The sequence below is a fragment of the Sapajus apella genome, unplaced genomic scaffold (genome assembly GCF_009761245.1).
Source record: "Sapajus apella isolate SASKATOON/1434 unplaced genomic scaffold, GSC_monkey_1.0 scaffold34, whole genome shotgun sequence".
Taxonomy (NCBI): Eukaryota; Metazoa; Chordata; class Mammalia; order Primates; family Cebidae; genus Sapajus; species Sapajus apella.
In genome coordinates, this window is record NW_022436974.1 from 22851946 (window position 1) to 22876827 (window position 24882).

At 43.1% G+C, this 24882-nt stretch overlaps 1 protein-coding gene across 2 annotated transcripts in view; it reads left to right on the forward strand.

The window, feature by feature from the left end:
* The first annotated feature begins 17373 nt into the window (after positions 1 to 17373).
* Positions 17374 to 24882, forward strand: part of GAB2 (GRB2 associated binding protein 2) — a 213465-nt gene continuing 205956 nt past the window's right edge. For both annotated transcript variants that reach the window (XM_032295903.1, XM_032295904.1), the window contains exon 1: positions 17374 to 17544. In XM_032295903.1, coding sequence (XP_032151794.1) covers positions 17470 to 17544 — 75 coding nt within the window. In that variant the 5' untranslated portion in view covers positions 17374 to 17469. The remainder of the gene's footprint in view (positions 17545 to 24882) is intronic.

The following is a 24882-nucleotide window of genomic DNA, read 5'->3' on the forward strand; positions in this document are numbered from 1 at the left end:
CCTATGGAAAAAAGTGATATTTTTTTAAATTTCATTTGGCCCTTTTCTAGTAAAATTTGGTATTTTCTGTTCAAGATGAGGATGGAAATTTGGCTGAGCCTAAAGAAAAGAAAGGTATTTTCAATTCAAGATGAGGATGGAAATTTGGCTGAGCCTAAAGGATGGGTAATTCTAGAGTTAAAAAGTGGTATGGTCAGCTGGGCATGGTGGCTCACTCCTGTAATCCCAGCACTTTGGGAGACTGAGCCAGGCAGAACACCTGAGGTCAGTTGTTGGAGACCAGCCTGGCCAACATGGTGAAATCCTGTCTCTACTAAAAATACAAAAATTAGCCAGGCGTGGTGGCAGGCACCTATAATGCCAGCTACTCTGGAAGCTGAGGTAGGAGAAGCACTTGAACCCGGGAGGCTGAGGTTGCGGTTAGCGAAGAATGCGCCACTGCACTCCAGCCTGGATGACAGAGGGAGACTCCATCTCAAAAAAAAAAAAAAAAAAAAGTAGTGTGGTCTATGAGAGTGAGAACAGCACTGATTTGGGGGTTTGGGACCGTCAGACAGTTCTAGCACTTTGGACAAGCTGCTTACTGTGTAGGAGCTCGACATCGTTTTCTTCAGAGTTGACATAATCACGTGTATGTGTGTATGCACATACACGCATATGTGTTTAAAACTGAAATGCTACATAAACTTTTAAAAACCTCTTGTTTTAGTCTTTATTGAGTTACATGTATAAGGACCTTTACTCTTCATTGAGTTACATGTAGAAGGACCTATATTAAATTGTATTATCAGTAAAATACGCATGTATCAAGTAATTGTAAATGGGCATGCATGTCTGAATAATCAGTTTTGTGAGTCTCATTAGATGGCTTCTCCTAGGTTATTTCCTAATGAAGTTTGTATGTATAATTTATTTTTAACCTAATTCAAAATCAAAGAGCCAAAAAGAAACAAATTCCGGTATCTAAAGCTTTGAAGACACCTGAGAGTTTGTCAAAGTTGACCTGCCTAATGCAGAGAGATTCTGTTTACCTGGGCACTTGGTTTTCCAGCCTCTTTTTAACAAAGAAATCAGTGTCCTACAAAATTGCTCATTCCATTTCTGAATCTTTCTAATTGGTAGCTTTTGCTGAGCTAAAATCTCAGGAAAATCTACTTCCCTGGAACTTTAATCCCTTGAGCTTAGATATATCAAGTTTAGGACAGACTAAAAGGAATAATTAGGGCTTCCGTAAGGCTTGCCTCAACCGTAATTAGAGAGAGAAATTCATTTGTTTATTCAATAAATATTAGAGCCTCTTTTATATGCTGAGACTGTGTGGTAGGTGCTACATAAACAGTTTTGAACAAAACAAAGATGACCCTGCCTTCATGGAATTAATAATGTATTTGAGAAGATATATAATAATTAAATAAATGTGTTATTTCAAAATGTATTATGTGCTGTAAAGTTATATAAAGAACAGGACAAGCATAGGTAAGCTTGCTAGAAAAGGCATGCCTGAAGAAGTGACATTTAACCTTAGACCTAGAAGATAAGATGCAGAAACCATTTTAAAAACATTTGCAGTGTCAGCCTTTACTGATTTGGCATTCAGGTCTTACCAGATACCGTATTCATTTTGTGAAACAAGGGACAGTAACAGACCCAGAACCCAGAAGCACTATAATTTCAAGGCTCTCAGGAATTATGCCTCTCATGATTTTTAAGGAACCTAATAGTATTGCGATGTTACCATGACGAAGGTTTACAAAATAATAGTGATGGGAAGATTGCTGACTTAGAGTAACCCCAGGTTCTGGACCCAGCATTACCATAAATTGAGTTGTAGAGCATTAGGCAGGTAAAATAATCTTTGTGGCCTCCAGTTTTTTATCTACAGTAGTATCATTTTGAAGTAGGTAAAAAGGATCTATGGATCCTTTTATCTCTTAATCTTTTGTGAACGTGTTCTGGACATGGTCACTAATAATTGATTTAGAGGCTAACCTTTAGGCAATCCGCAGTCCCCTATTGTAGTGCATATTGGGTCTCCAAAATGTATAACAAAGTCATATCACTGAAAGTTGAACAATAGACTTAAATGTGTTCATATGTTTTGTATGTGGAGAGAGGAAAGGTCTTTCTTAAGTCATCTTGCCTTTTTATTTATTTATTTATTTATTTATTTTTGAGACAGAATCTTGCTCTGTTGCCCAGGCTGGAGTGAAATGTCATGATCTTGGCTCACTGCAACCTCCACCTCCAGCGTTCAAATGATTTATCATACCTCAGCCTCCCAGGTAGTTGGGAATACAGGTGCCTGCCACCACACCCAGCTAATTTTTGTATTTTTAGTAGAGATGGGGTTTCACCATTTTGGGCAGGCTGGTCTTGAACTCCTGAACTTGTGATCCACCCGCCTCAGCCTCCCAAAGTGCTGGGATTACAGGTGTGAGCCACCGCACCTGGCCCATCTTGCCTTTTTGACAGCGTTTTTGGCAGAGTATTTCTAAAACTTCATACTTGTGCATTGTTTTCCTTGATAGTTGATCACACAATATCTGTTTGAAGCCAAATACCACCTATAGCAAGCCTAATACTTTGTCTTTGGCCCAATACTTCTGTTTCGCCAATAATTGAACAAAAGCAAAAATTCATGTCAGACAAAGATGATGAAAATGCCAAAACTAAACTGTTGCTTGCAGGCAGCATCAGCAGGGAAAAACTCAAAATGTTTACTCATCAGCTGAGCTATGAATATTTAAAGTCGATATTGCAAACAGTGTTGTATAAGTCAACGTATAATGAATGAAAGTATGGATCCAATATTTGAGTAGTACTGTCTACACTCTAATCTCTTAGTGTTTAGTTTCTGAGTTAAAAGGTGATGAGAGGTAACCAGTTTCCAATGAGGGAAAAAAAATCAGATTGTTTTCCCAAGATTTCCAAGTGTAACCCCTACAACCCAAGTAGAAGTATATTCTTAAACTTAGAAATGTTTTTTTCCATCATTAATTCCCATTCTTATTTCAAAATTTGAAATAGGTTGAGAAAAATAGTTGCTTTCCATCTGGCTGTCCTTTTGCCTGGGGAAAGTTGTGCTGTCATGTCTTTTGGTCTGACAAGAAGTTAATTGTGTGCATGATCCATTCCAGATCTAGACATAACTCTTCAATCCTTTAACCCAACCCAGAGACTCTTTAACTGTCACAGAACAGCAAAAGAACTGTTTGACCTTTTGTTCTTGTCAGACTGGATCTGCCAGAAGCCTCCCTCTACAATGTTATATATTCATATTCGTTATAAATTGAATGTAGACATTGAAGCATGACTGAACAGGCATTGAAGATGCAATTGGTGAGGTGGATTAACTCTACCCATCTTTAAATCCCTTGCTTCAGATAATTATAGATGAGAGATGCTTATTTGGATTGGATTGCTATTTATTCTTGTTTATTTTTAGTAAGTGGTGAGGCAAGAACATAAAAATGTACAGTTGAAAGACAGATTGGCCTGGGTTGATTGATAAGAAATGTGTGGGGTGATTTGGCTTCTGATTAATATTTGTATTCAGTCTGCAATCTAAAGTATGTATACTTTTAATAAACAGGTAATATCTGATTGTAGTTTCTTCCCAGTTAATCTTCCGAATAAAAGATAGTAGAAACAGTAAGAAAAGGGCAGAAAGCAGGCCAGTTGAGGTGGCTCATGCCTGTTAATCCCAGCACTTTGGGAGGCCAACACAGGTGGATCACCTGAGGTCAGGAGTTCAAGACAAGCCTGACTAACATAATAAAACCCCGTCTCTACTAAAAATTCAAAAATTAGCCAGGTGTGGTGGCAGGAGCCTGTAATCCCAGCTACTCAGGAGGCTGAGGCAGGAGAATTGCCTGAACCCAGGAGGCGGTGGTTGCGGTGAGCCGAGATCGCGCCATTGCACTCCAGCCTGGGTAACAAGAGTGAAACTCCGTCTCAAAAAAAAAAGAAAGTTCCTAATACTGAGAAAAAGACTACAAATAAAATTCACTGCCCTCAGCTTCCAGAGAAAGCCAGAAATATAAAACCTAATAACCAAGTAATCTTGCACCTTAAGCCCCATAGTTTACTGAATGTGTCGCAAAATACATACCTTGACCTTGTTCTACCAGGGAAAAGGGGCAGGATCATATGAAGGAAGATGATATTTGATGTCAAATACATTCAAGTAAAGAGAAACACTGAAAATGGGATGAAGGATCCTAGACCCAGCAACGTACTTAAGCTCATTGTGCCTCAATTTTTTTAAACCTGAATTTTTTTTATGAGTTTACACTCACATTTGCCCTACCTTCCTCTTAGGATCATCCTAGAATTGTGCATAGAAAGATAAAGAAACGTTGATGAGAATTATCTTCCTCAAAGTCATAGACCTTTGATTTTTTTGTTTTTTTTCTTTTTTTTTTTTTTCCTCTCTTTTGCCAGGCTGGAGTACAGTGGTGCCATCTTGGCTTACTGCACCCTGTGCCTCTCAGGTTCAAGTGATTGTCCTGCCTCAGCCACCTGAGTAGCTGGGACTACAAGCACACGCCACCACACTCAGCTAATTTTTGTGTTTTTAGTAGAGACAGGGTTTAACCATGTTGGCTAGGATGCTCTTGATCTCTTGACTTCGTGATCCACCCTTCTCGACCTCCCAAAGTGCTGGGATTACAGGCTTGAGCCAAAGCACCCAGCCAAGACCTTTGATTTTTCAAGGTGATACTCTGAAAATAGAGAACTTGGTGGGCCTGTGTAACAAAGGTTTTTTTCTACAACAAGTACGCACATACACAGGTGAAACTGTATTTTGCTGAACCTGAGCCATCTACAGCTGTGATTCTTTGACTCATAACTTTCTCTACCCACTGGCTCAACAAGAATTGATGGTTTGCCATTTCCCTAGGAACCTAGTTTTGAAAAATCTCTCCTTAAAGAAGATATCCCTTTCTCTGTCTATGATATATGAACTACTCCCCCCTGTATTTCTCCCAATTCCTAGTAATTTACCTACTGTAGTTTCACTCAAGAACTCACTACCTTAATAGAGATTTTTTTTTTTTTGAGGCGTTTCTCACTGTCTCGCCCAGGCTGGAATGCAGTGGTGTGATCACGGCTCACTGCAGCCTCAGCCTCCCGGCTCAAGTGATCCTCCTGCCTTAGTCTCCTACATAGCTGGAACCACAGGCACAAGCCACCACACCCAGCTAATTTTTGTATTTCTTGTAGAGACAGGGTTTTGCCATGTTGCCCAGGCTGGTCTTGAACTCCTGGGCTCAAGTGATCCTCCCACCATGGCCTCTGAAAGGGCAGGGATTACAGGCATGAGCCACTGTGCCTAGCCTTATTTTTTGGAAATAGGATCTTCCTTTGTCGCCCAGGCTGAAGTGCAGTGTTGTGAACACGGCTCACTGCAGCCTCGACCTCCTGGGCTCAAGCAATCCTCAGCCTCCCATGTAGTTGGGATCACAGGTATGCGCCATCACACCTAGCTAATTTTTTGTAGAGACAGGGTCTCACTTTGTTGCCCAGGCTGGTCTTAAACTCAAGTAATCTGCTCAAGTAATCTGCTTGCCTTGGCCTCCCAAAGTGCGGGATTATAGGTGTGAGCCACCACACCCAGCCAAGAAGTTTTTCTGTCCTCAGAGAGCTCTGGTTTTTAGAAACCTCTCCCTGAGAATAAGGAAACCTGTCTGTCTGTATCAAGCAAATGGAATAAAATAGAAACACTACAACTCTTATTTTCTAGTATAGAACCTCTAACTGCTCAGGTGGACAGTCTATCCTTCGCTTAAGTGCTCCGCCCCTTTTATTCGTCAGGCAGTGTGTCCTTATAATGGGCCTTTCTATTGGTAGATAAAAGCTTCCCTCTCCTGTTCACTCAGTTGCTACCCAACTATCCTGTGATACCACTCTTAATATTAGAAGAGCTTTCAAGTCCCCATTGCCTCCTTCCTATCTGCCTTACAGCCTGTGGTGGTTGCTGGGGAACTTTAATTACAGTGTCAGGGTGTTCAGGAACAGTCCTAACCCCCTTCATGTGAAGATTGCAGAAATGGGCTTGGGTCATATACAGACCATCATGATGCTTTACTGAAGAACAGTAAGTTCTTTCACAGAAGATGTCAACTAATACATGCATTTTCTTTGCAGTACCCCAAGAGGCAGGAGCTGATTCCTATATAGTTAGGATATAGCTGGCCAATGATCTCTTTAAATGTAATTTCCATCTGCCACATTTTAAATTACAGGTTGTTGCATCAGGAAACTGTTGAGTCAGATTCCTGCCACAAAATGTTGGTAAGTATTTGGTGCCTTGGAAAGGGCATTAGACGCACAGTGAGAAGACCGTGGTTTAATCTGACATTCCGCTTACTAGCTGTAGAAGCTTGAGCAAGTTAGTTAATCTCTGTCTGTATACTCATCTGCAAAATGAGGATAATGCTTATCTTATAGAGTGTTGTGAAAGCAACGAAGATTGTGTAAAAGGGTGTCATAAACTGAGAAGCACTGCACAAATGTAAGGTCTCCTAAGGAAAACCTTTTTAAAACTCAAAATCTATATGATCGAAGATACTTTTTCCTGTTGGGTGGAATATTTTATAGCCATTAAAAATTATAAGAGAAAATGTATTGAAAAATAGAGTTTAAAATGGTGAGTGTGCAATTACATCAGTGTAAAAGCTGTGTACATAGACTAGAATATGGAAAAAAATAAATTAGAGGCAGTGGAATTGAGTGACTTTTTCTTTAAAGCCTCTTAGGTAAATTAGGTATATTCGGTTTAGTTCAATAAATTTTTATTGTGCTCTCACTCTACCAAGCCCTACCAAGCTAGATTCTGTGGGTGCTGAGACAAATAGAACACACTCCCTCCAATCAGGGACTCCCATTCTGTACAGTCTTGTCAAAGTTTACTGTGTAGATGAATCACTGGGAAGCGTATTAAAAATTCAGATTCTCCTACTCCCACCATAAGGTCTGATTCAGTAGGTCTGGGATGGAGAAGCTCATAGTTGGCGTTTTTTTAAAGAGTCACCCTGAGTAATTCTAGTGTAAGTACTTTAATTCTGTATTGAGAAACCTGTAGTGAGGTTTTAATATTTTTACACTAAAGGGTAAGTAATAATTATATAAATCTGCTTATGAAGAAGTTATTCTGTTCTCTCTGTATGCTTGAGCTGGTTTTTATGCCTTTCTGTCAAGGATGGGAAAGCCAGGCTGCAGTGATACCCTTTGGACCCCATGAAGCATAGAAACTACCATACCTCTCAACTTTTATCTCTTTTCTCACTCCATTTCTCTCCACATCTTCTCCCATGTTTTTTTCTTTCTATGCGAGTGTTAATCTCCCACTCTGGTTCCTTCTATGCCTAGTAATATATCAACATCCAGGTGCTTCCCCTTCCTTTCTCCACCCCACCCCCTCAGCAGATACATCAATCGTATTGAAGACAACAACTTACATCTAGTTTACTAAGTACAAACTTGTGCTGGCTGTTTCTCAAAAAGTAAGAGTGGGCTATTTGTTGATCAACAATCATTTTTTTTAAAAATCTGACATGGAAATTTTTGTGTCAAGTTTCACTATCATTTAGTTCTTGATGGATTTTCTTCTAATGGGTTAGTAGCCCTCAACAGAAAATTTTAAAAGTCCTCTGCTCAGGAACCTGTCCTGCCCAGAGCTGGGGTGTACCCTGCACCCTGACTCAACACTACTTGTCTCCACATGCCTGTAAATGGGCTTGGGTGGCTTTCTCAGGCTACACACCTGTCACCTCTTAGTCGCCCAGAATCAAAATATTAACAGCTCTGATCACATTGTCTGAGGCTATGAGGCTTTATTTCAAGAGTGGTGACACTCCAAAATGCAGCTAGGATTTCTGCATTTTCATGTGTTTAAGTTGTTTTTACTTCAGTAAACCAAGGGTTGGACAGTGGCTTCCAGACTTTCTCCTTTTGTTATGTTCCTTTAGTACCTTACGCAAATAATGGTTGTCTTATGTTGCCATTTATCTCCTCTGCCAGAATGTGAGCTCAGTGACAGCAGAGACAAGAATACATTAATTTTTATATCTGCAGTGCCTTGGAGAGTGCCTGACACTTAGTGGGCACTCGTTAAAAAACTGCTGAATGAATCACTAAGGTGACCAAAAACGGTGGGGGGAATGCATCCATCAGAGAACAGTGAAGTATTTCTTAAAAAAAAAAATTTCCCCAAAAAAAAAAAATAAAAAATAAAAAAATAAAAAAAAATTTCCCAAAACTGGCTTTTCTCTTTTTATGTGTCTGAAATATCTCATAAATTTTTAAACTATCTTTTTCAGCACAAATCTATCTGGAGCTGTTTCCTGAACATAGGACCAAAAGGCAGGAATCAAAAGTAATAATGAGTTTAGTTATCTGTTACTGAAGGTGATTTATAGGGCATTCTCCTGGCATTGCTTCTGGAATACAGTGACTTGGACTTCTGAAGAACATCTCTATGCTGTTCATCATTATATCGCCAGCACCTAGCCTTGTGCCTGTGCATAGTAAATGCTCAGTAAGTATTGTTGAATGAATGTATTAAATAACAAGAAATTCAGAAGCTAGCCCCAAATGAACTTAGTTGCTCAGATTTTCAGTTAGTGTTTTTCCCCACTTCACTCTTTTAATCTAGACAAGTTTATTGCTTTCAAATTGAAGGTAGCTACTATTTATGTCATTAATTCAACAAATGTTAACTTATGTCTATCTGCCTATCTGTCGGGTACCCGAAACTAATTAAAACTAACCTCGTACAGTTTCAGTCCCCATACAGTTGGTTCATAATTCTCAGTGCTCCCACAATCCTTTGAACATACCCCTTTTATAACATTGCCCAAATACTACTATAAATATCTGCCTATTTCTCTCCCCAGAAAGACCCTGAAATTTTGAAGAACATAGGCTTGTCTTGGTATTTGTATGCTGAACTTGAAGTAGTAGGTTCTCAGAAAATCCCTACTGAGACTTGACTAACATGTACATAAGTAACCATTCCCTAGTAACATGTATTTGAATAGAAAGAAATGTGCTTTTCTAAGTATAATCCTAATTTAAAGGGATAGATACTAGGTGTGTCCTGAAAGAAACAAGACTGGTTTTTGTGTCTCTATTAAACACCTTCCAAGGTATCTACTTAGTTATCCTGTCCTTTTTCTGGCAATTCCTCTACGGTTGTCCTGGCTAGTGGGTCCCTAACAGATATCCTGGGACCAGATTGGACTAGGGGTGGACACCTGGCCCCAATAGACTAGTTTCATTTTCTCTCTAGAAATTGGGGCTGAGGACAGTAGAGTGTCTGGACAGGTTGCTTGAGCCAGGAACATATAAACTTAGGGGCCAGAGGGTAACCATGTATTCCGAGAGACAGAAAGCAGTCTTCAAAGAGGAAGACAATGAAGGCAAAATGTTTAAGATGAGAAACTGTATATGGCCTGAAAGAGACACATACAGAATGGATACCTGGTTTTTGCCATGTTTATTCCCTGGCTGCTGCTCTTTCTGAGGCCAGATTATTCAACTTTTCCATGGGTTCCATGGGAGATAACTTACTTTCTTATTAATAAATTCTCCATCTGATCTTGAGTGAGTTTGAAATGGGTATCTGCTTTGACAACTAAAACAAGTCAAGTTACTATGTGACTTACAGAAGGAATTCTCATTACTTTTTAATTCTCATCACCTTGTAATCACATCTACATATCCCAGAATATATGTTAATCAGGAGTTATTTAGATGGGAAATTCCTGATAAAATAAGATGCAGTAGGAGGGTAAGTGGCTTCTTTGCTTTTCAAATTTCTTAATAGTCTCAGTCACAAAAACAGAAAGCAAATAAATGGAGGCTTATTTACAGAGGAATTGGACACATGTCAGACCCTTTTTGGAACCGCATAACTGGACTTAAAATATTTTTAAGAACCAAGACATTTGGCAGCTTCCCAAACCATCTATTTTTGAAGATTCTGCTTTCCAGAACTGTATTAAGAATGGCCTTTATCACGGGCTTTTGCTGTATTTCAGACTAGCCAAAACTAAAAACTGGAAGAGACTAAATAAGTATGTGTACATGTAGAGCAGCCCAGACCCTGCAATTGTACTGACCATAAACAATGATGGCCAGATTGATGAGAATAAGATAAAGACATTGCTCTTCAGAAACAGTGCCAGATGTGTGCAGGGCTTTGTATACCACATTCTTTTAGCCCTGGTGTGCCACACCGTGAATTTAGTGTTCACTTAAAATAATCATTTTGAAAACAGGCATGGAAAATACAGAGCAACGATGAACTGCTAAAATCATTTGTCTGGTTCAGGAAAGTTTCAGAGGAAAATGTCAGGGCTTTTTCCTAGAATGTTATGAAAATATTAAATTATACTAATTGCTGCCAACATATTTTCTAACCATTCTAGGAAAAGAAAACAACAAAGTTTCCAGCTCTTATTCTAGGTTGACACTGGACCTTGGAGATGTTTGCAGGTAATTTGACTCCCATCTACTTTCCTTCTTTGGTTAGTTGTGTTAAATGTGCCTCTTCTATTCCTAGTGAGGCTGTCATTTAGAAGGGGTGGGTGAGGCTGAGGGAAGCTGTTTTAATTCTGGCTTTTGTTTCAGCCACTAAATGTAATGCCACATGATTGTTGACCCAACAATAATCCAGTTAAAAAACAGTCTTCAGAGTTACTACATCATCAGAATTAACCCTGATTACATCAAATTATGTTGAAACAGACCACAGCTGTTTGCCCTGTTGAAGCAATTGCTTGAGAGCTCCTCCGGAAGATACATCTGGGTGTCAGGAAGATATATTTTGGGTTTAATTTTGTTTCTCAACACAAATGTAGGAGAGAAACACCCTGTTCTGCTGGGGTGCTTGGTGGGAGCTGAAAATTTTGTGATTCTTCAGCAGTCAAAAGTCATCTCAATTACCAAAGAGAAGGGAACCTGAAATCTTTTGTTTCAGTTTTCTAAAGGAAGGATGTAAGAAGAAGGAAATTCAAATCTGTTGAGTATTGCTTTTGCCAGCAAAAATAAGTTGAACTGAATAGAGAGAAAGTGGTGCGATTTTCTTTGGTGGCTTTATGCAGTGGTATGCTACAGCTGGCTCATATCAACCCAGGACAATTGACTTCAATTGTGAAGAATTTTGTAAGATGGCTGTTAAAATGTAACATCATTAAAAATAAGTTGTAATTAAAAAATGGGAAATAAGTATTGGAAAAGATGTGGACCGATTGGAACCCTCACACATTGCTGATGGGAATGTAAAATGGTGTAGCCACTGTGGAAAAAAGTTCAGCAGTTCTTTAAAAAGTTAAACAGTGTCACCATATGACTCAGTATTTTCACGCCTAGATAGATACCTAGATTGAAAACATATGTCCACACAAAAACTTGTACAGGAATGATTGCAATAGCATTATTCATAATAGCCAAAAAGTGGAAACAACTGTAATGTGCATCAACTGATGAATGGATAAAATGTGGCGTATTTATATAATGGAATATTATTCAGCCTTAAAAAGGAATGAAGAACAAGTGCTTCAACATGGATGAACCTTAAAAACATTATACAAAGCTGGCCAGGCGCGGTGGCTCACACCTGTAATCTCAGCACTTTGGGAGGCCGAGGCGGGTGGATCACGAGGTCAAGAGATTGAGACCATCCTGGCCAACGTGGTGGAACCCCTATCTACTAAAAATACAAAAAAATTAGCTGGGCATGGTGGCACACGCCTGTAGTCCCAGCTACTCTGGAGGCTGAGGCAGGAGAATTGCTTGAACCCAGGAGGTGGAGGTTGCAGTGAGCTGAGGTTGCACCACTGCACTCTAGCCTGGTGCCTGGTGACTGAGTAAGACTCGGTCTCAAAAAAAAAAAAAATTATACAAAGCAAAAGAAGTTAGACACGAGGTCACATATTGTATGATTCTGGTTATGTGAAATGTCTAGAATTGACAAATCAGTAGAGATTAAAAAGTAGGTTAGCAGTTGCCAGGGGATGGGATTGGGGGAATGGAGGGTTACTGCTAATGGATATGGAGTTTCTTTTAGGGGTGATGAAAATGTTCTGGAATTAGATAGCTGTGGAATTAAACACAAGAAAGTGGGTGTTAAGTGTTCTTACTACAAAAATGGTAACTATATTAGGTAATGCATTTTTAATTAGCTAGATTTAACCATCCCACAGCGTGTATTTTATATATATTTATATTTCAAAACATGTTTTACACAATAAACAATGTTACCTGACAATTTTTATTTAAAAAAAACCCACTGCAGCTGCTTATAAGTACCTTCACAGATACTATTCTATGGTTTGTATGGATCAGGGAGTTCTAGATGTTCCAGTGGTCCACAGCCCTCACCTGTCATCCTTTCAGGGTTGGTTCCATCATTCTCACAATGAACACTTTTTTTTGGAGATGGAGTTTCGCTCTTGTTACCCAGGCTGGAGTGCAATGGCGCGATCTTGGTTCACTGCAACCTCCGCCTCCTGGGTTCAGGTAATTCTCCTGCCTCAGCCTCCTGAGTAGCTGGGATTACAGGCACGCGCCACCATGCCCAGCTGATTTTTTGTATTTTTAGTAGAGACGGGGTTTCACCATATTGACCAGATGGTCTGGATCTCTTAACCTTGTGATCCACCTGCCTCGGCCTCCCAAAGTGCTGGGATTACAGGCGTGAGCCACTGCGCCCGGCCCCAAAATGAACATTTAATGAGCATCTCTTGTATACTGGTACCATGCTGGGAAGCTCTGGGAATACAAAAATGAGGAAAGGCCAGATGTGGTAGCTCACACCTGTAATCCCGGATTCAGCAGCACTTTGGGAAGCCAAGGCAGGAAGATCACGTGAACTGAGGAGTTCAAGATTAGCCTGGGCAACATAGCAAGACCTTGTCTCTACTAAAAAAATAATAATAATAATAGGTGAAAAAAACATATTCCTGTCTTCAAGGAACTCACAGTTCCTTTACAAGGAAATATTTACAGTACAATGTGATAATCCAATTTATTATATAGGTGCAGTGTGAATACCAAGAAAAGAGTAAACAACTTTGTGGGGAATGGGGACAGTCAGTTTTAGGGAAAGAGGTCTTGACCTATGTTCAAGATCTAATTCAAGGTAGGAGTTCTCTCTGCAAAGCAAATAAAAGGAGTCAGCATGCAGCGTGTGGTTTGGAAGACTACAGCACTTTCTCAAGGATCTTGACAGTCTTTGTTCTTGGTAGATTATGACAGCTGATTTACCAGTGTCAGCAACAAAGTCCTGGGAGCCTAATTGCCACAGAGCCATTAGCACTGATTCTGGTTATTTTCAAAGGACAAATTAGGAAAATGGGCTTGCTCAAACTTTCTTTAAGAAAGTTTCTTTTCTTTTATTTACTTATTTTTTGTGGCAGAGTCTCACTCTTGTCACCCAGGCTGGAGTGCAATCGTGCAATCTTGGCTCACTGCAACCTCTACCTCCCAGGTTCCAGCAATTCTCCTGCCTCAGCCTCCCAAGTAGCTGGGATTACAGGCACATGCCACCACATCCAGCTAATTTTTGTATGTTTAGTAGAGTTGGGGTTTCACCATGTTGGCCAGGCTAGTCTCAAACTCCTGACCTCAAGTGATTCACTTCCCTCAGCATCCCAAAGTGTTGGGATTACAGGCGTGAGCCACTGTGCCCGGCCGAAAGTTTATTTTCAAAACGTCTCCCACTCTCTAATCTCTGCAGTGCTCCTTCCTCATAAGATGGTCATTTCCCACTGGGTATAGTGTCAAGTAACTCTCAGACTATTAGCCACAGACAGGGAGGAAACCCAATTATGTCTTTAACCACACCCCAATCCTACTTCCAGATCTCATCCTCAACCAGATGCCCAGAGTTGACTTGAGTTAAGTTAGAGTAATTTGATACAGGGAACCATGTGGGCCTAAAGTAACTAGGGGTTAAAGAAGCACCTTAATGTGCCTGAGAGATCAGTGTCCTGAAAGAAACCAGCTGAGGTGGCTCAGCTGGTCACACTGACCTTGGCAAGCAGCACTCAGTTCTGAAATTAACCTGTCGACTAAATTGAAGGGGAGAAAAAGCAGAAGGGCTAGCAGACAAACATCCATCCCCACCCCCAGTCCAATCACTGATGTCACGCCTGGCGTGGGTGGTATTAATCACACCAGTTTGGTGTGCAGTTGAGGACAGCTCTCCTTCCAGCCCTTCAGACCGTTTCTGGGAGCATTCCACCAGCCATGCACCTGCCGCTGGCCACAAACCCTCAACTCCCAAACAGGCATGGATGCAGGCTGTTGCTGATGATACTCAAAGCCACAGTGCACCTTTTAGAACCCCAGGCTTTGTGGGGAGTGGGAGAAGCCAGGAGCGGGAGCCAAATTGGTACCCTTGCTCTCCCAGTGTGCATTTCTAATCTCTGCAGTGCTCCTTCCTCAGAAGATGGTCATTTCCTGAGAATTTAATGAGAATATAGGATTAATGACCCAAAGCACTCTTGGACCCGGCCATTAATTCCCCCAGGAAATACCAGTGGTCTTTAAACAAAATTGTCTAAATTATGGGCTAGTGATGCATGTCCGCTCAGGGCTTGGGGGTGGGGCATTGTCACCCCAACTGGTTCCGGTAGATGGCGCTTATCTTCATGTAAATCATTCAAATGATTTGTTTTCCCTTTTTTTTTCCCCCCAGCAAAAACCAGGGAGCATTTAAACAGACAGACACACACACAGCAGGGAGTGGAGAGGACTTCGTAAAGGCCCAGACAGGAGCGTTCTGTTCAAAGGCTGTTTCCAGGCCTGGCATGCCTCTCAGGCTCAAAAGACTGAGCCACTCCAGGGTGCAGCCAGGGACTTCAGCAGCAGTCTTGCTTCCTATGCAGAGCCCATGCGAGGCACTGGTAGCAAGAGGAACGCAGGGTGGGAATGCAGCTAAAGAGCACAGAAAAAAAGCCCCTTTCTTTTTAACATTTGGGGAAAGATGGAGGTGTTCAGAGATCTCTTACTGAAACCAATAGCTGGTGGCCGTTGTATTAATATTTGAAGGTCCCTCCTGCCACTGGCCAAACAAGAAACAGCAAACTTCCATTTCCACGTGAAATTGTAAATAACACCATCTTTTCCTAAACAAACAAAATAAGGCCTTAAAGAATTTCTGGGAGAATATGACCTAACCCTCAATTAACTCTTGCTAAGCAGTTTTCCAGTCTGTGTATTGAATTATATAACTATCAAAAGATATCTAAAAGATTTCTGGGGGAAGATAGGGCATACATCTGCCTGACTTGCGTCACAAACCTCAGTTGCAGCCAAACCATGGAGATTTCTCCGACTCTGCAATCCCTGGGACTTGGCACCATGACTCAGATGTGGATGAAGTCAGGATGGCTTTATTTTGGTTGGGCGTCACCGCCTCCTGATTGATTTGGCAGACGTTAAGTACTCTATGTCTTACCGGGATGTAAGGTACTTGAAGCCAGAAAGTTAAAATGGCCATCATTCTGGTAGTGGCCCTTCATTTGTAACTTAAGGATCCCTAAATTGGAAGGTTAAGGGAGCTCTGATCCCAGCCTAACAGTTCTGGCTCTACTTCCCATCCAGCAGCACACTGGATATTGAAGAAACTCAGTGAAATGTTAGATCCAGGGGACTGACCACTAAAGCTCCCAGGGTATCTAGAAGAACTAAGTATGTGGTAGGGGATTGATTTACTTTTCCAAACTGAAGAGGGTGAACTTCCCCAACCCAACCAAGATCTGTTGGACCAAGATCTGTTGTTCCAACTGCTTGAAACAACTAAGTGGCACAGACAGAAAAGAACAAAACAGCTTTAGTCTAAGGTTGTGTGGGGCAGTGGGAGATGCTGCTTATCTAATTCACCTGTCCACAGAGCACCGTTCCCCGTTGAAAAAACGTCTCAGAGAAGTTAGGGAGGGCCTGCCTTTTTTTTTTTTTTTTTTTTTTTTGAGATAGAGTCTCACTGTGTCGCCGAGGCCAGAGTGCAGTGGCACTATCCTGGCTCACTGCAACCTCCGCCTCTCGGGTTTAAGCGATTCTCCTGCCTCAGCCTCCCTAGCAGCTGGAACTACAGGCATACCCAGCTAATTTTTGTATTTTTAGTAAAGACAGGGTTTCATTATGTTGGCCAGGCTGGTCTCGAACTCCTGATCTCAGGTGATCCACCCGCCTCGGCCTCCCAAACTGTTGGGATTACAGGCGTGAGCCACTGCGCCCGGCCAGACCTGCCTTTTAATGCTACTTGGAGAGGCACTTTGTGATGAGAAAAGGGCTCGTACAAAAGATTTTTTTTCTACTCGCTTCCCGCTGAAGTGCTGGGGTTGTGTGCTTCCATGAACATCTGGGAACCCTCACTGCGTAGTAAGAGGCTATCACTGTATTTACAAACAGAGGTCTCATAGCCTGTGTCAATGAGCGGGAACGTTGGGGAATTTTGACCCCAATTTCTTGTTCTTCTACACTTGACCTTGCCTTTCAATTCACTATGAACTACATTGAGTAGTTTTGCTTCATCCATTCTACAAATCATGCGAATTTTCTATACTAAACTGTGTTTTCCCAGAGGCAATGTGAGAGGGAGTCAGCTGGACTTTGTTTCCCCGCAATGAGATGGGGCCCAGGTTGATCCCATTGAGGCATTGCCTCATTTTGAATAGCAAATGAGCGGGACCCCTCCTCCCACACACACCTGAATTAGAAACTTGGCTGGGCTTTGTACGAGCCCTGGCCCTTAGGCTGTCCGTAAAATGGGAACGGTACTGAAGACAAGCCTGTAAACAACCAGGGCAAAGGCTCCTGGCGCGTAGTAGGTCCGTCTGCTCCTCCTGGTGAGGGGCGCCAGAGTTAAGGAGCTTCTTGCTGGGAAGGAGTCCCTCTTTTCAGCCGGAACCTGATCCGCGGAAACCTGAAACTCCGGGAATAGATCGGAAACGCGAGCAGCCCGCCGATCCCTTCCCCGTCGACATTCGGTGAAAAATCGATCGAGGGCGCGCCCTCCCCTCCCCTCACACCCGCCAGCGCCAGGGGCGCGGCCGCCTCCCCAGCCTCCGCGCCCGCGGCTTGGGGCCTCAAGGGAAAGCGAGACTCCGGGGCGCGCCGGCGGCGGCGGCTTTCTGTGTCCTCGCGGGTCCTTAGCCCCGCGTCCGCGTGCGCGGCCGCCTCGGGGGCGCGGCGGTAGCGGGCGTGGCGAGCGCGCCGGCCTTCCTGCTGCAGCCACCCCTCCACCAGCCGGGCTGGGAGTGCGGACTGAGCGCGCTCGGGGCGGGGAAGCGGGCACGCGCGAGGCCGGCGGGCGCGCGCCGCGCCGCCTCGTCCCCGCCGGGCCGCCCGCCCCGCCCCTGCCCTCCCGCGAGCTGCGCACCGCCGGCCGCTGCCCCAGCTGCCCGAGCCCGCGCCCTCGTCCGCGCGACCAGGCGGCGGGAGCAGGCCGGCAGCATGAGCGGCGGCGGCGACGTGGTGTGCACCGGCTGGCTGAGGAAATCGCCCCCCGAGAAGAAGTTGAGGCGCTATGTGAGTGCGGGCGCGGCTGCAGAGGGGCGGGCGGCCGGGCGGGGGGCGCCCCGGGGCCTGCCGAGGGGCGGGGGGCTCCCGGAGGGACGGCAGGCTGGGGAGCTCGGGCCTGGGGCCGCGGGGGCCTGGGCGAGGAGCGGCCGGGGGCGTGTGGGGCACCTGCACACCTGTCACAGGTGCGCCGCCAAGGGGCGGGGCGGGCGGCAGGTTGAGGCTGCGGCTCCTGCTCCGCCAGGCGGGCGAGGCGGCGGCGCCTCCCCAGCCTGCCTGCCCGTAAACTAAATATAGTACTGAAGTTTGTATTGGTGGCTTCTGGAGACCGAGAGAGTTGGCTCCCGGGGCTGGGGCACCGCGGCAGCCGCGAGCAGCTTCAGCCCGCAGGGTCGGGGAGTGGGCGGGAAAGGGGGGCGTAGGCTGTGGGGGCGCGCAGACGGCCCTACAAAGGGCGAGCGCCTCACGCCCTCTCCTTCCCTTTCTCCGCCCGCCCCTCCCGGCCGCCGGCCTCCCTCCGTCCGCTGCTGCATCACGGGCAGCGTCAGCGGCATGTGCAGCCCTTGTATTAAGTGACTCATTTGTTTGTCCCCCTTCTGTCCCTTTATTCGGTTCGTCTCTCACAGGCGCCTCCCCCGACCCCGGTGTGACACTGCAGTTTGGTCCCCGTGGCTGGCCCGGGCTTGGGACCGGGCAGCTCCTGAGTGTCTGGGTTCGGGAGAGATCGAGGCTCTCCGCGGCCAGGTGTTGCCAACCGACAGTGTTTACTGGCATCGCTGGCACAGCCTCTTCCCTCTAGGTGGGGAACTGGCAGCCTGGGGGAGGTAGCACGGCGTGGCGCCGAGCGGTGGAGTTCTGGCTCTTTTTTAACCCGTTTCCTCAGAGGATGCCTTCCCTGGTGAGGTCAAAGTACACGATGGTGCCAGTTACTGAGGTTTGGCCGAAATGGTCCTGGGGTAGTCGCGGGAGTTTGGAAATGGGGTAAGGTTGCTGGAAGGCTTCAAGGTCTCTCATCTGCTCCCTCTCCGCTTCCCATAAAATGCCCTTGTTTAACAGGCTGTGGGGCCGGACTCTGGGATCACTCCCACAGCCTGGAAGGGAGCCGTTGCCTCCAGCTGCAGTGCATCAAGGGAGCTCGGAATAGACCTTGCCCTCTGTCAGCTGCACCAGTGTCTGTCCATGGGGGGAGAGGCAGAAGCCTACCAGAATTTCCTGTCTTGGCTCCCCAGATCAGAATCAAGGGACTTGTGGCCTCTGGACTGAGGAAGTGACATTCTGTTTTTCAAAGGAAGTGTTGTTGTTGCGGAGTGCAAGTGTGTGTGTCAATGAAATCAGGCTTTTACGTAGATTTTTGCTGGGGAAAAAAATCTAGGGATTTAGCACATGACTTTTGAAAATGGATGTGGATTTATAGGAGGGAGGAAGCAGTAAATTGTTTACCTCAGTTTGAAAGCTCAGTTTTAGGGGTGTCTGTGTAGCCAAAGTATAATTATTAAGAAATTTTTTCCTCTTAAGGGTTGTATCGGTTCATTAGCAAAGTTGAATATTCTAATTAGAGTTAAGGAACAGTGGTTTACTATTAACAATTTTATAAATATTTTAGAAACTTTGTCCCAAAGAGCTTCCAAAAACTATCTATACAAATAGATGCCATACCAACTAGTGGCATAGTGTCCAGAGCAAAAAAGATAACCCTTAATTTTCAAATTTGAACACTAAAGAACCTTGAAACTTGTTTTTGAAACAATTTGCAAACAATGTGACATTGTATCCACATTTGATTTATCACTCCTTGAACTCTCACCCAGACTCTCTTTATGACCCTTTTCTTGAGTGTTTTTGTTCCCAAACAACTTTAGTTCAAAATAACCACGTTTGAAGGCATTTGGGTCAAGCACGTTTTTACCCATTTGAACCAATCTAGAGTCATATAATGACCCTGTCAGCCTCTCTTTCCCATCTTTCATGCACTTCCAGCCCATCAGGTGTCAGAATTTAACAGCTTTAAGTTACAGCTTTTCTTAGGCTAGGATGTTTAGTGTTCACTTACATTCTGGAAGCCTCTGCCCTGTGGAAATTGTTTCACCCCAGTTGAAACTGTGCTGATATGTGTAACCCTAAGCTTCTGGGGAACAGTAGGCCTTTACATCTCCTTTTTTTTTGGGGGGGGGTATTGAGAATTTTTGCATCCTGTTGTAAGTTAAAACTCTGCTAGTTTGCTTATTTCAGTAGAGGCCCAGGTTCATTAGAACCAAACTTGGAAAGTATTTCCAGCCCCACTGCTGTATATTTACCGCACAGTAGCTGCTTTTTCTGGTATACATCACAGGCATGTTATATTGTAGATTAAGAAATCCTGATTGTAAGAATGCTTCAAGCATATGAGATAAGGTGAAAAAGTGATTTATGAACTAGGTTATAACTATTTAAAACGATTGTTTTAAAACCTGATTTGATTTGAAGGCTGGGTGCAGTGGCTCATGCCTGTAATCCCAGGACTTTGGGAGGCCAAGGCGGGTGGATCACTGGAGGTCAGAAGCTTGAGGCCAGCCTGGCCAACGTGGTGAAACGCCGTCTCTACCATAAATACAAAAATTAGCTGGGCATGGTGGAGGGCACTTGTAGTCCCAGCTACTCAGGAGGCTGAGACAGGAGAATGGTTTGAAACCAGAAGTTGGAGGTTTGAGCCAAGATTGCACCACTGCATTTTAGCCTGGGTGACAGAATGAGACTCCATTTCAAAGAAAAACAAAAAAACTTATTTTGGGGGGGGGTAAAGCGGGATGTGTAGAGGGGGAAAACATCTTAGGAGAAGCAAAGGCAAATGTTTGAGCGATTAGTTTTTAGGGATTTTTTTCATCAGCCTTTTCTAGTTAGTTATAAGTATAAAAGATCTAGCGGCTATTTGCTGAGTGCCCCAGAGAAAGTACAAAAAAATGACTCTGGAAAATGCTGAGTATTGCCCCTGTAGCATCCTGATATAGTTGCAGTGGGAGGCTGGCAGAAGTAACAACCCTCCTATCGTGCCTCAGTGTATTTGTGTGTGTATGCACATGCACTCGAATGCATGAACAAGTACATATATATAAATCTTAAGCAGAATTTTCTTGGGAAGAAAACATTTTGTTAATGTAACCTACACTGCATTGTAGTTTTCTATCAATTTCACTGGGTTAAAAGATTTAGGGAGTAAGATTGGCAGCAGCACTGCCCCCTAGTGGCTAACTTGAAGAAAGTTGTGCACGGATTTTAATGAACAACTGCATTAAGGTTTACAGTGATTGTTTATTTCCATTTTATTAGATAAACTTATTAAGTCTGTGTCCCAGGTACTGGATTAGGTGCTTGGAATAACAATCCAGTAAATGAAAAGAACAAATAAATGATATCAGCCTTTCAGTCTTGGCAATGGCTTTGCCTTCTCCTTCACAAAATTGCAATGATGAGGGATCAGTTGTACATACTGTGGCCTCATTTTCAAATTTACCTGTATCTGCATAGTTCCTTTCTTTTTCTTTCTTTTTTCTTTTTCTTTTTTTTTTTTTTTTTTTTTGAGATGGAGTCTTGCTCTGTCGCCAGGCTGGAGTGCAGTGGTGTAGTCTCGGCTCACTGGAACCTCTGCCCCCGGGGTTCAAGCGATTCTTCCGCCTCAGCCTCCCGAGTAGCTGGGACCACAGGCGCGTTCCACAATGCCCGGCTAATTTTTGTATTTTTAGTGGAGACGGGGTTTCATCATGTTGGCCAAGATGGTCTCGATTTCTTGACCTCGTGATCCGCCCGCCTCGGCCTCCCAAAGTGCTGGGATTACAGACGTGAGCCACCGCGTCCAGCCTGCATAGTTCCTTTCTTTTCTTTTCTTTCTTTCTTTCTTTTTTTTTTTTTTTTGAGGTAGAGTTTTGTTCTTGTTGACCCGGCTGGAGTGGAACAGCATGATGTGGGTTCATTGCAACCTCCACCTCCCGGGTTCAAGCAATTCTCCCACCTCAGCCTCCCAAGTAGCTTGGATTACAGGCATGCGCCACCACACCTGGTCAATTTTGTATTTTTAGTAGAGACGGCATTTCACCATGTTGGTCAGGCTGGAACTCCTGACCTGGGAGTTCCAGGTCCACCCATCTCGGCCTCCCAAAGTGCTGGGATTACAGGCATGAGCCACCATGCCCAGCCTGTATGGTTCCTTTCTTGTTCCCTTTTCTTAGAGTAGATGAAGTGCCTCTTCTGAGCCAATCCTGCTACTTAAACTTTGAATCATATCTTCTCTTCCCTATTCAGATAATTCTTACCCTGTAACAAATCTTCAACGTCTTTCCCTCTCTGTACTTTCTCCTTTTCTTCAGGGGTAAACTTGTTGGTGGGTTATACAGTCTTCCTTTCTCGCATCTTTTCCTCAGTCTGCTTCAGTGGAAGCCTACTTTGTTATTCACCAAAGCTATTTTCACAAAGGCACCAGCACTACCCACCCAGGTCACTAAATTCAGAGGATGATTTTCTACTCCTCATTTTAATTAATCTCTTCACTGCTTGGTCGTAGTTGACCACTCTTTTTTGAAACACCTTCCTCTTGTCTTGGCTGACACTATAAATGCATGATTTTCCTCCATTTCTGGATACTCTGTATCTCCTTTGCTAGACTGACCCCTTTATCTAGTCCATAAAGGTTGAAGCTCCTTTATAGTCATAGCAGCTGTGTGATTTCTCCCCTTTGGCAACATTGTCCATTCTCCTAGCTTCAGTTATTATTTGCATGCTGGCCATTATCCAGTTAAATTTCCATCTCAGAGTTTTGTTCTGAATTTCACACTTATATATCCAACTGTTAACTGGGCATCTCTAGTTGAATGTTTCCCAGTCAATACAAACCACCACATCCAAAATTAACTCTTCTTTGTTCATCTCTTCACCCCACATCTGCTCAGTAAACAGTGCCACTAAGCACCCACTTGCTCAAATGAGAAACTTGGGAATTATCTTTGACTCCCTGTCACCCACTATCCCATGTCTAATCTGTCACCAAAAGCCATTAGTGATGTCATCTAAATATCTTTTGTCATTCGCATCTTCATCCCCACTGCCATGACTTTCAGGAGTAATTATTTTAGTAGCCATCTTGTGAGCACTTACTTTATACCAGGCACTATGCTTAGACCATTTATTTTTTAATTTAATCATTTTAGCCCTTTGATAAAGGGAAGTGACTTGGCCAAAGTCATCTAGGTTTGTCCTAAAGCCTGGGCTTTTTAAAAACTTAAACATTTCATTTTTAGGTAATTCTAGATGCACATCTAGTTGTAAGAAATAGTAAACAGAGATTAATGTAACTATTAGCCAGTTTTCCTTAATGGTAACATCTTGCAAAACTATAGTACAATATCACAATCAGTATATTGACTGATACAGTCAAGATGCAGAACGTTTCTGTCACTGTAGGATTCCTTATGTTGCCCTTTTATAATCAGTCCACTACCATCCCACCCCACCACGTCCTTAACCTATGACAACCGCTAATTTGTTCTCTGATATTTCATGTGTGTTATTTAAATGGATTCATGTAGTACTTAAGTTTTTGAACTTTTTTTCATTCAGCATAATTCTCTGGAGATTGATCCTCATTCCGTGTATCAATAGTTACTGTTTTTTGTTGCTAAGTAGTATTTCATGGTGTGGCTATACCACAGTTTAACTATTCACCCGTTAGTTGTAATTTACGTTTCCCTTATGGCTAATGATATTGAACATCTTTTCATATGATTATTTGCCATCTCTATATTCTCTTTAGTCAAAATGTCTTCAAGTATTTTGAGTATTTTCTATATAGTTTTTGTTTTGTTTTGTTTTGTTTTTGAGATGGAGTTTTCCTCTTGTTGCCCAGGCTGGAGTGCAATGGCACAATCTTGGCTCACTGCAACCCCTGCTTCCTGGGTTCAAGCAATTCTACTGGCTTAGCCTCCCAGATAACTGGGATTACAGGTGCCCACCAGCATGCTCAGCTAATTTTTGTATTTTTAGTAGAGATGAGGTTTCACCATGTTGGCCAGGGTGGTCTCAAACTCCTGACCTCAGGTGATCCGTCCACCTCAGCCTCCCAAAGCTCTGTGATTGCAGGTGTGAGCCACTGCACCCAGCCTGTTCTATATAGTTTTTGTTGTTGTTACTGTTGAGTTTTGAGGGTTCTTTATATGCTTATTAGTCCTTTGTTGACTGTGGTTTGCAAATACTTTCTTCCAGTCTATAACTTGTCGTCTAACAGGGTCTTTCACATAGCAAAAATTTCTAATTTGGATGAAGTCCAATTTATCAGTTTTTCCTTTTATAGATTGTACTTTTTTCATCAAGTCTAAGAACTCTGCCTGGTTCTAGATCCCAAAGATTTTTTCCTGTTGTTGTTGTTGTTTGTTTGTTTGTTTTTTGAGACGGAGTCTCGTTCTGTCACCAGGCTGGAGTCAGTGGCGTGATCTCCCTGCAACCTCTGCTTCCCAGATTCAAGCAATTCTCCTGCCTCAACCTCCCAAGTAGCTGGGGCTACAGGTGCATACCACCACACCCAACTAATTTTTGTGTTTTTAGTACAGACGGGGTTTCACCATGTTGGCCAGGATGGTCTCGATCTTTTGACCTCTTTATCTGCCCACCTTAGCCTCCCAAAGAGCTGGGATTACAGACATGAGCCAGCACCCCCAGCCTTTCTGGTTTTTTTTTTTCCCCTATACATTTTAGAGGTTTATATTTTTCCTTTAAGTCCATGATCCACTGTGAGTTAATTTTCATGTAAGATGTGAGACTTAGATTGAGGTTCTTTTGTTGTCATTGTTGTTGACAAAGCCCTCCTTTTGTTGAATTGCTTCTTTGTCAAAAATCAGTGGGACACATTTGTGTGGCTCTGTTTCTGGTGTCTCTCTTTTGCTCCATTTTCCCATGTGTCTATCCCTCTGCCAGTACCACATAATCTTGGCAACTATAGCTGTATGATAAGTCTTGAAATCTGGTAGACTGATTCCTCTACTTTATTCTTATTTTTTTCAAAGTGTTTTAGCTATTCTATTTTCTTTACCTTTCAATACAAATTTTAGAATAATCTTGTTTAGGCCAAAATAAATAGTCTTGCTGAGATTTTGATAGGAATTGCATTAAAGCTGTTTACCAATTTGGATAGAAATGACAGCTCTACTATGTTGAGTCTTCCTGTCCATGAATTTATTTTACATTTATTTATGTCTTCCTTGATTTCTCTTTTTTTTTTTTTTTTTTTTTTTTTTGTTTTTTTTTTTTTTCTTAGCCTGGTGGGTAATGGAGGGGTTGCTGCTGACCACCACCTCCGCCTCCTGGGTTCGGGCAATTCTCCCGCCTCAG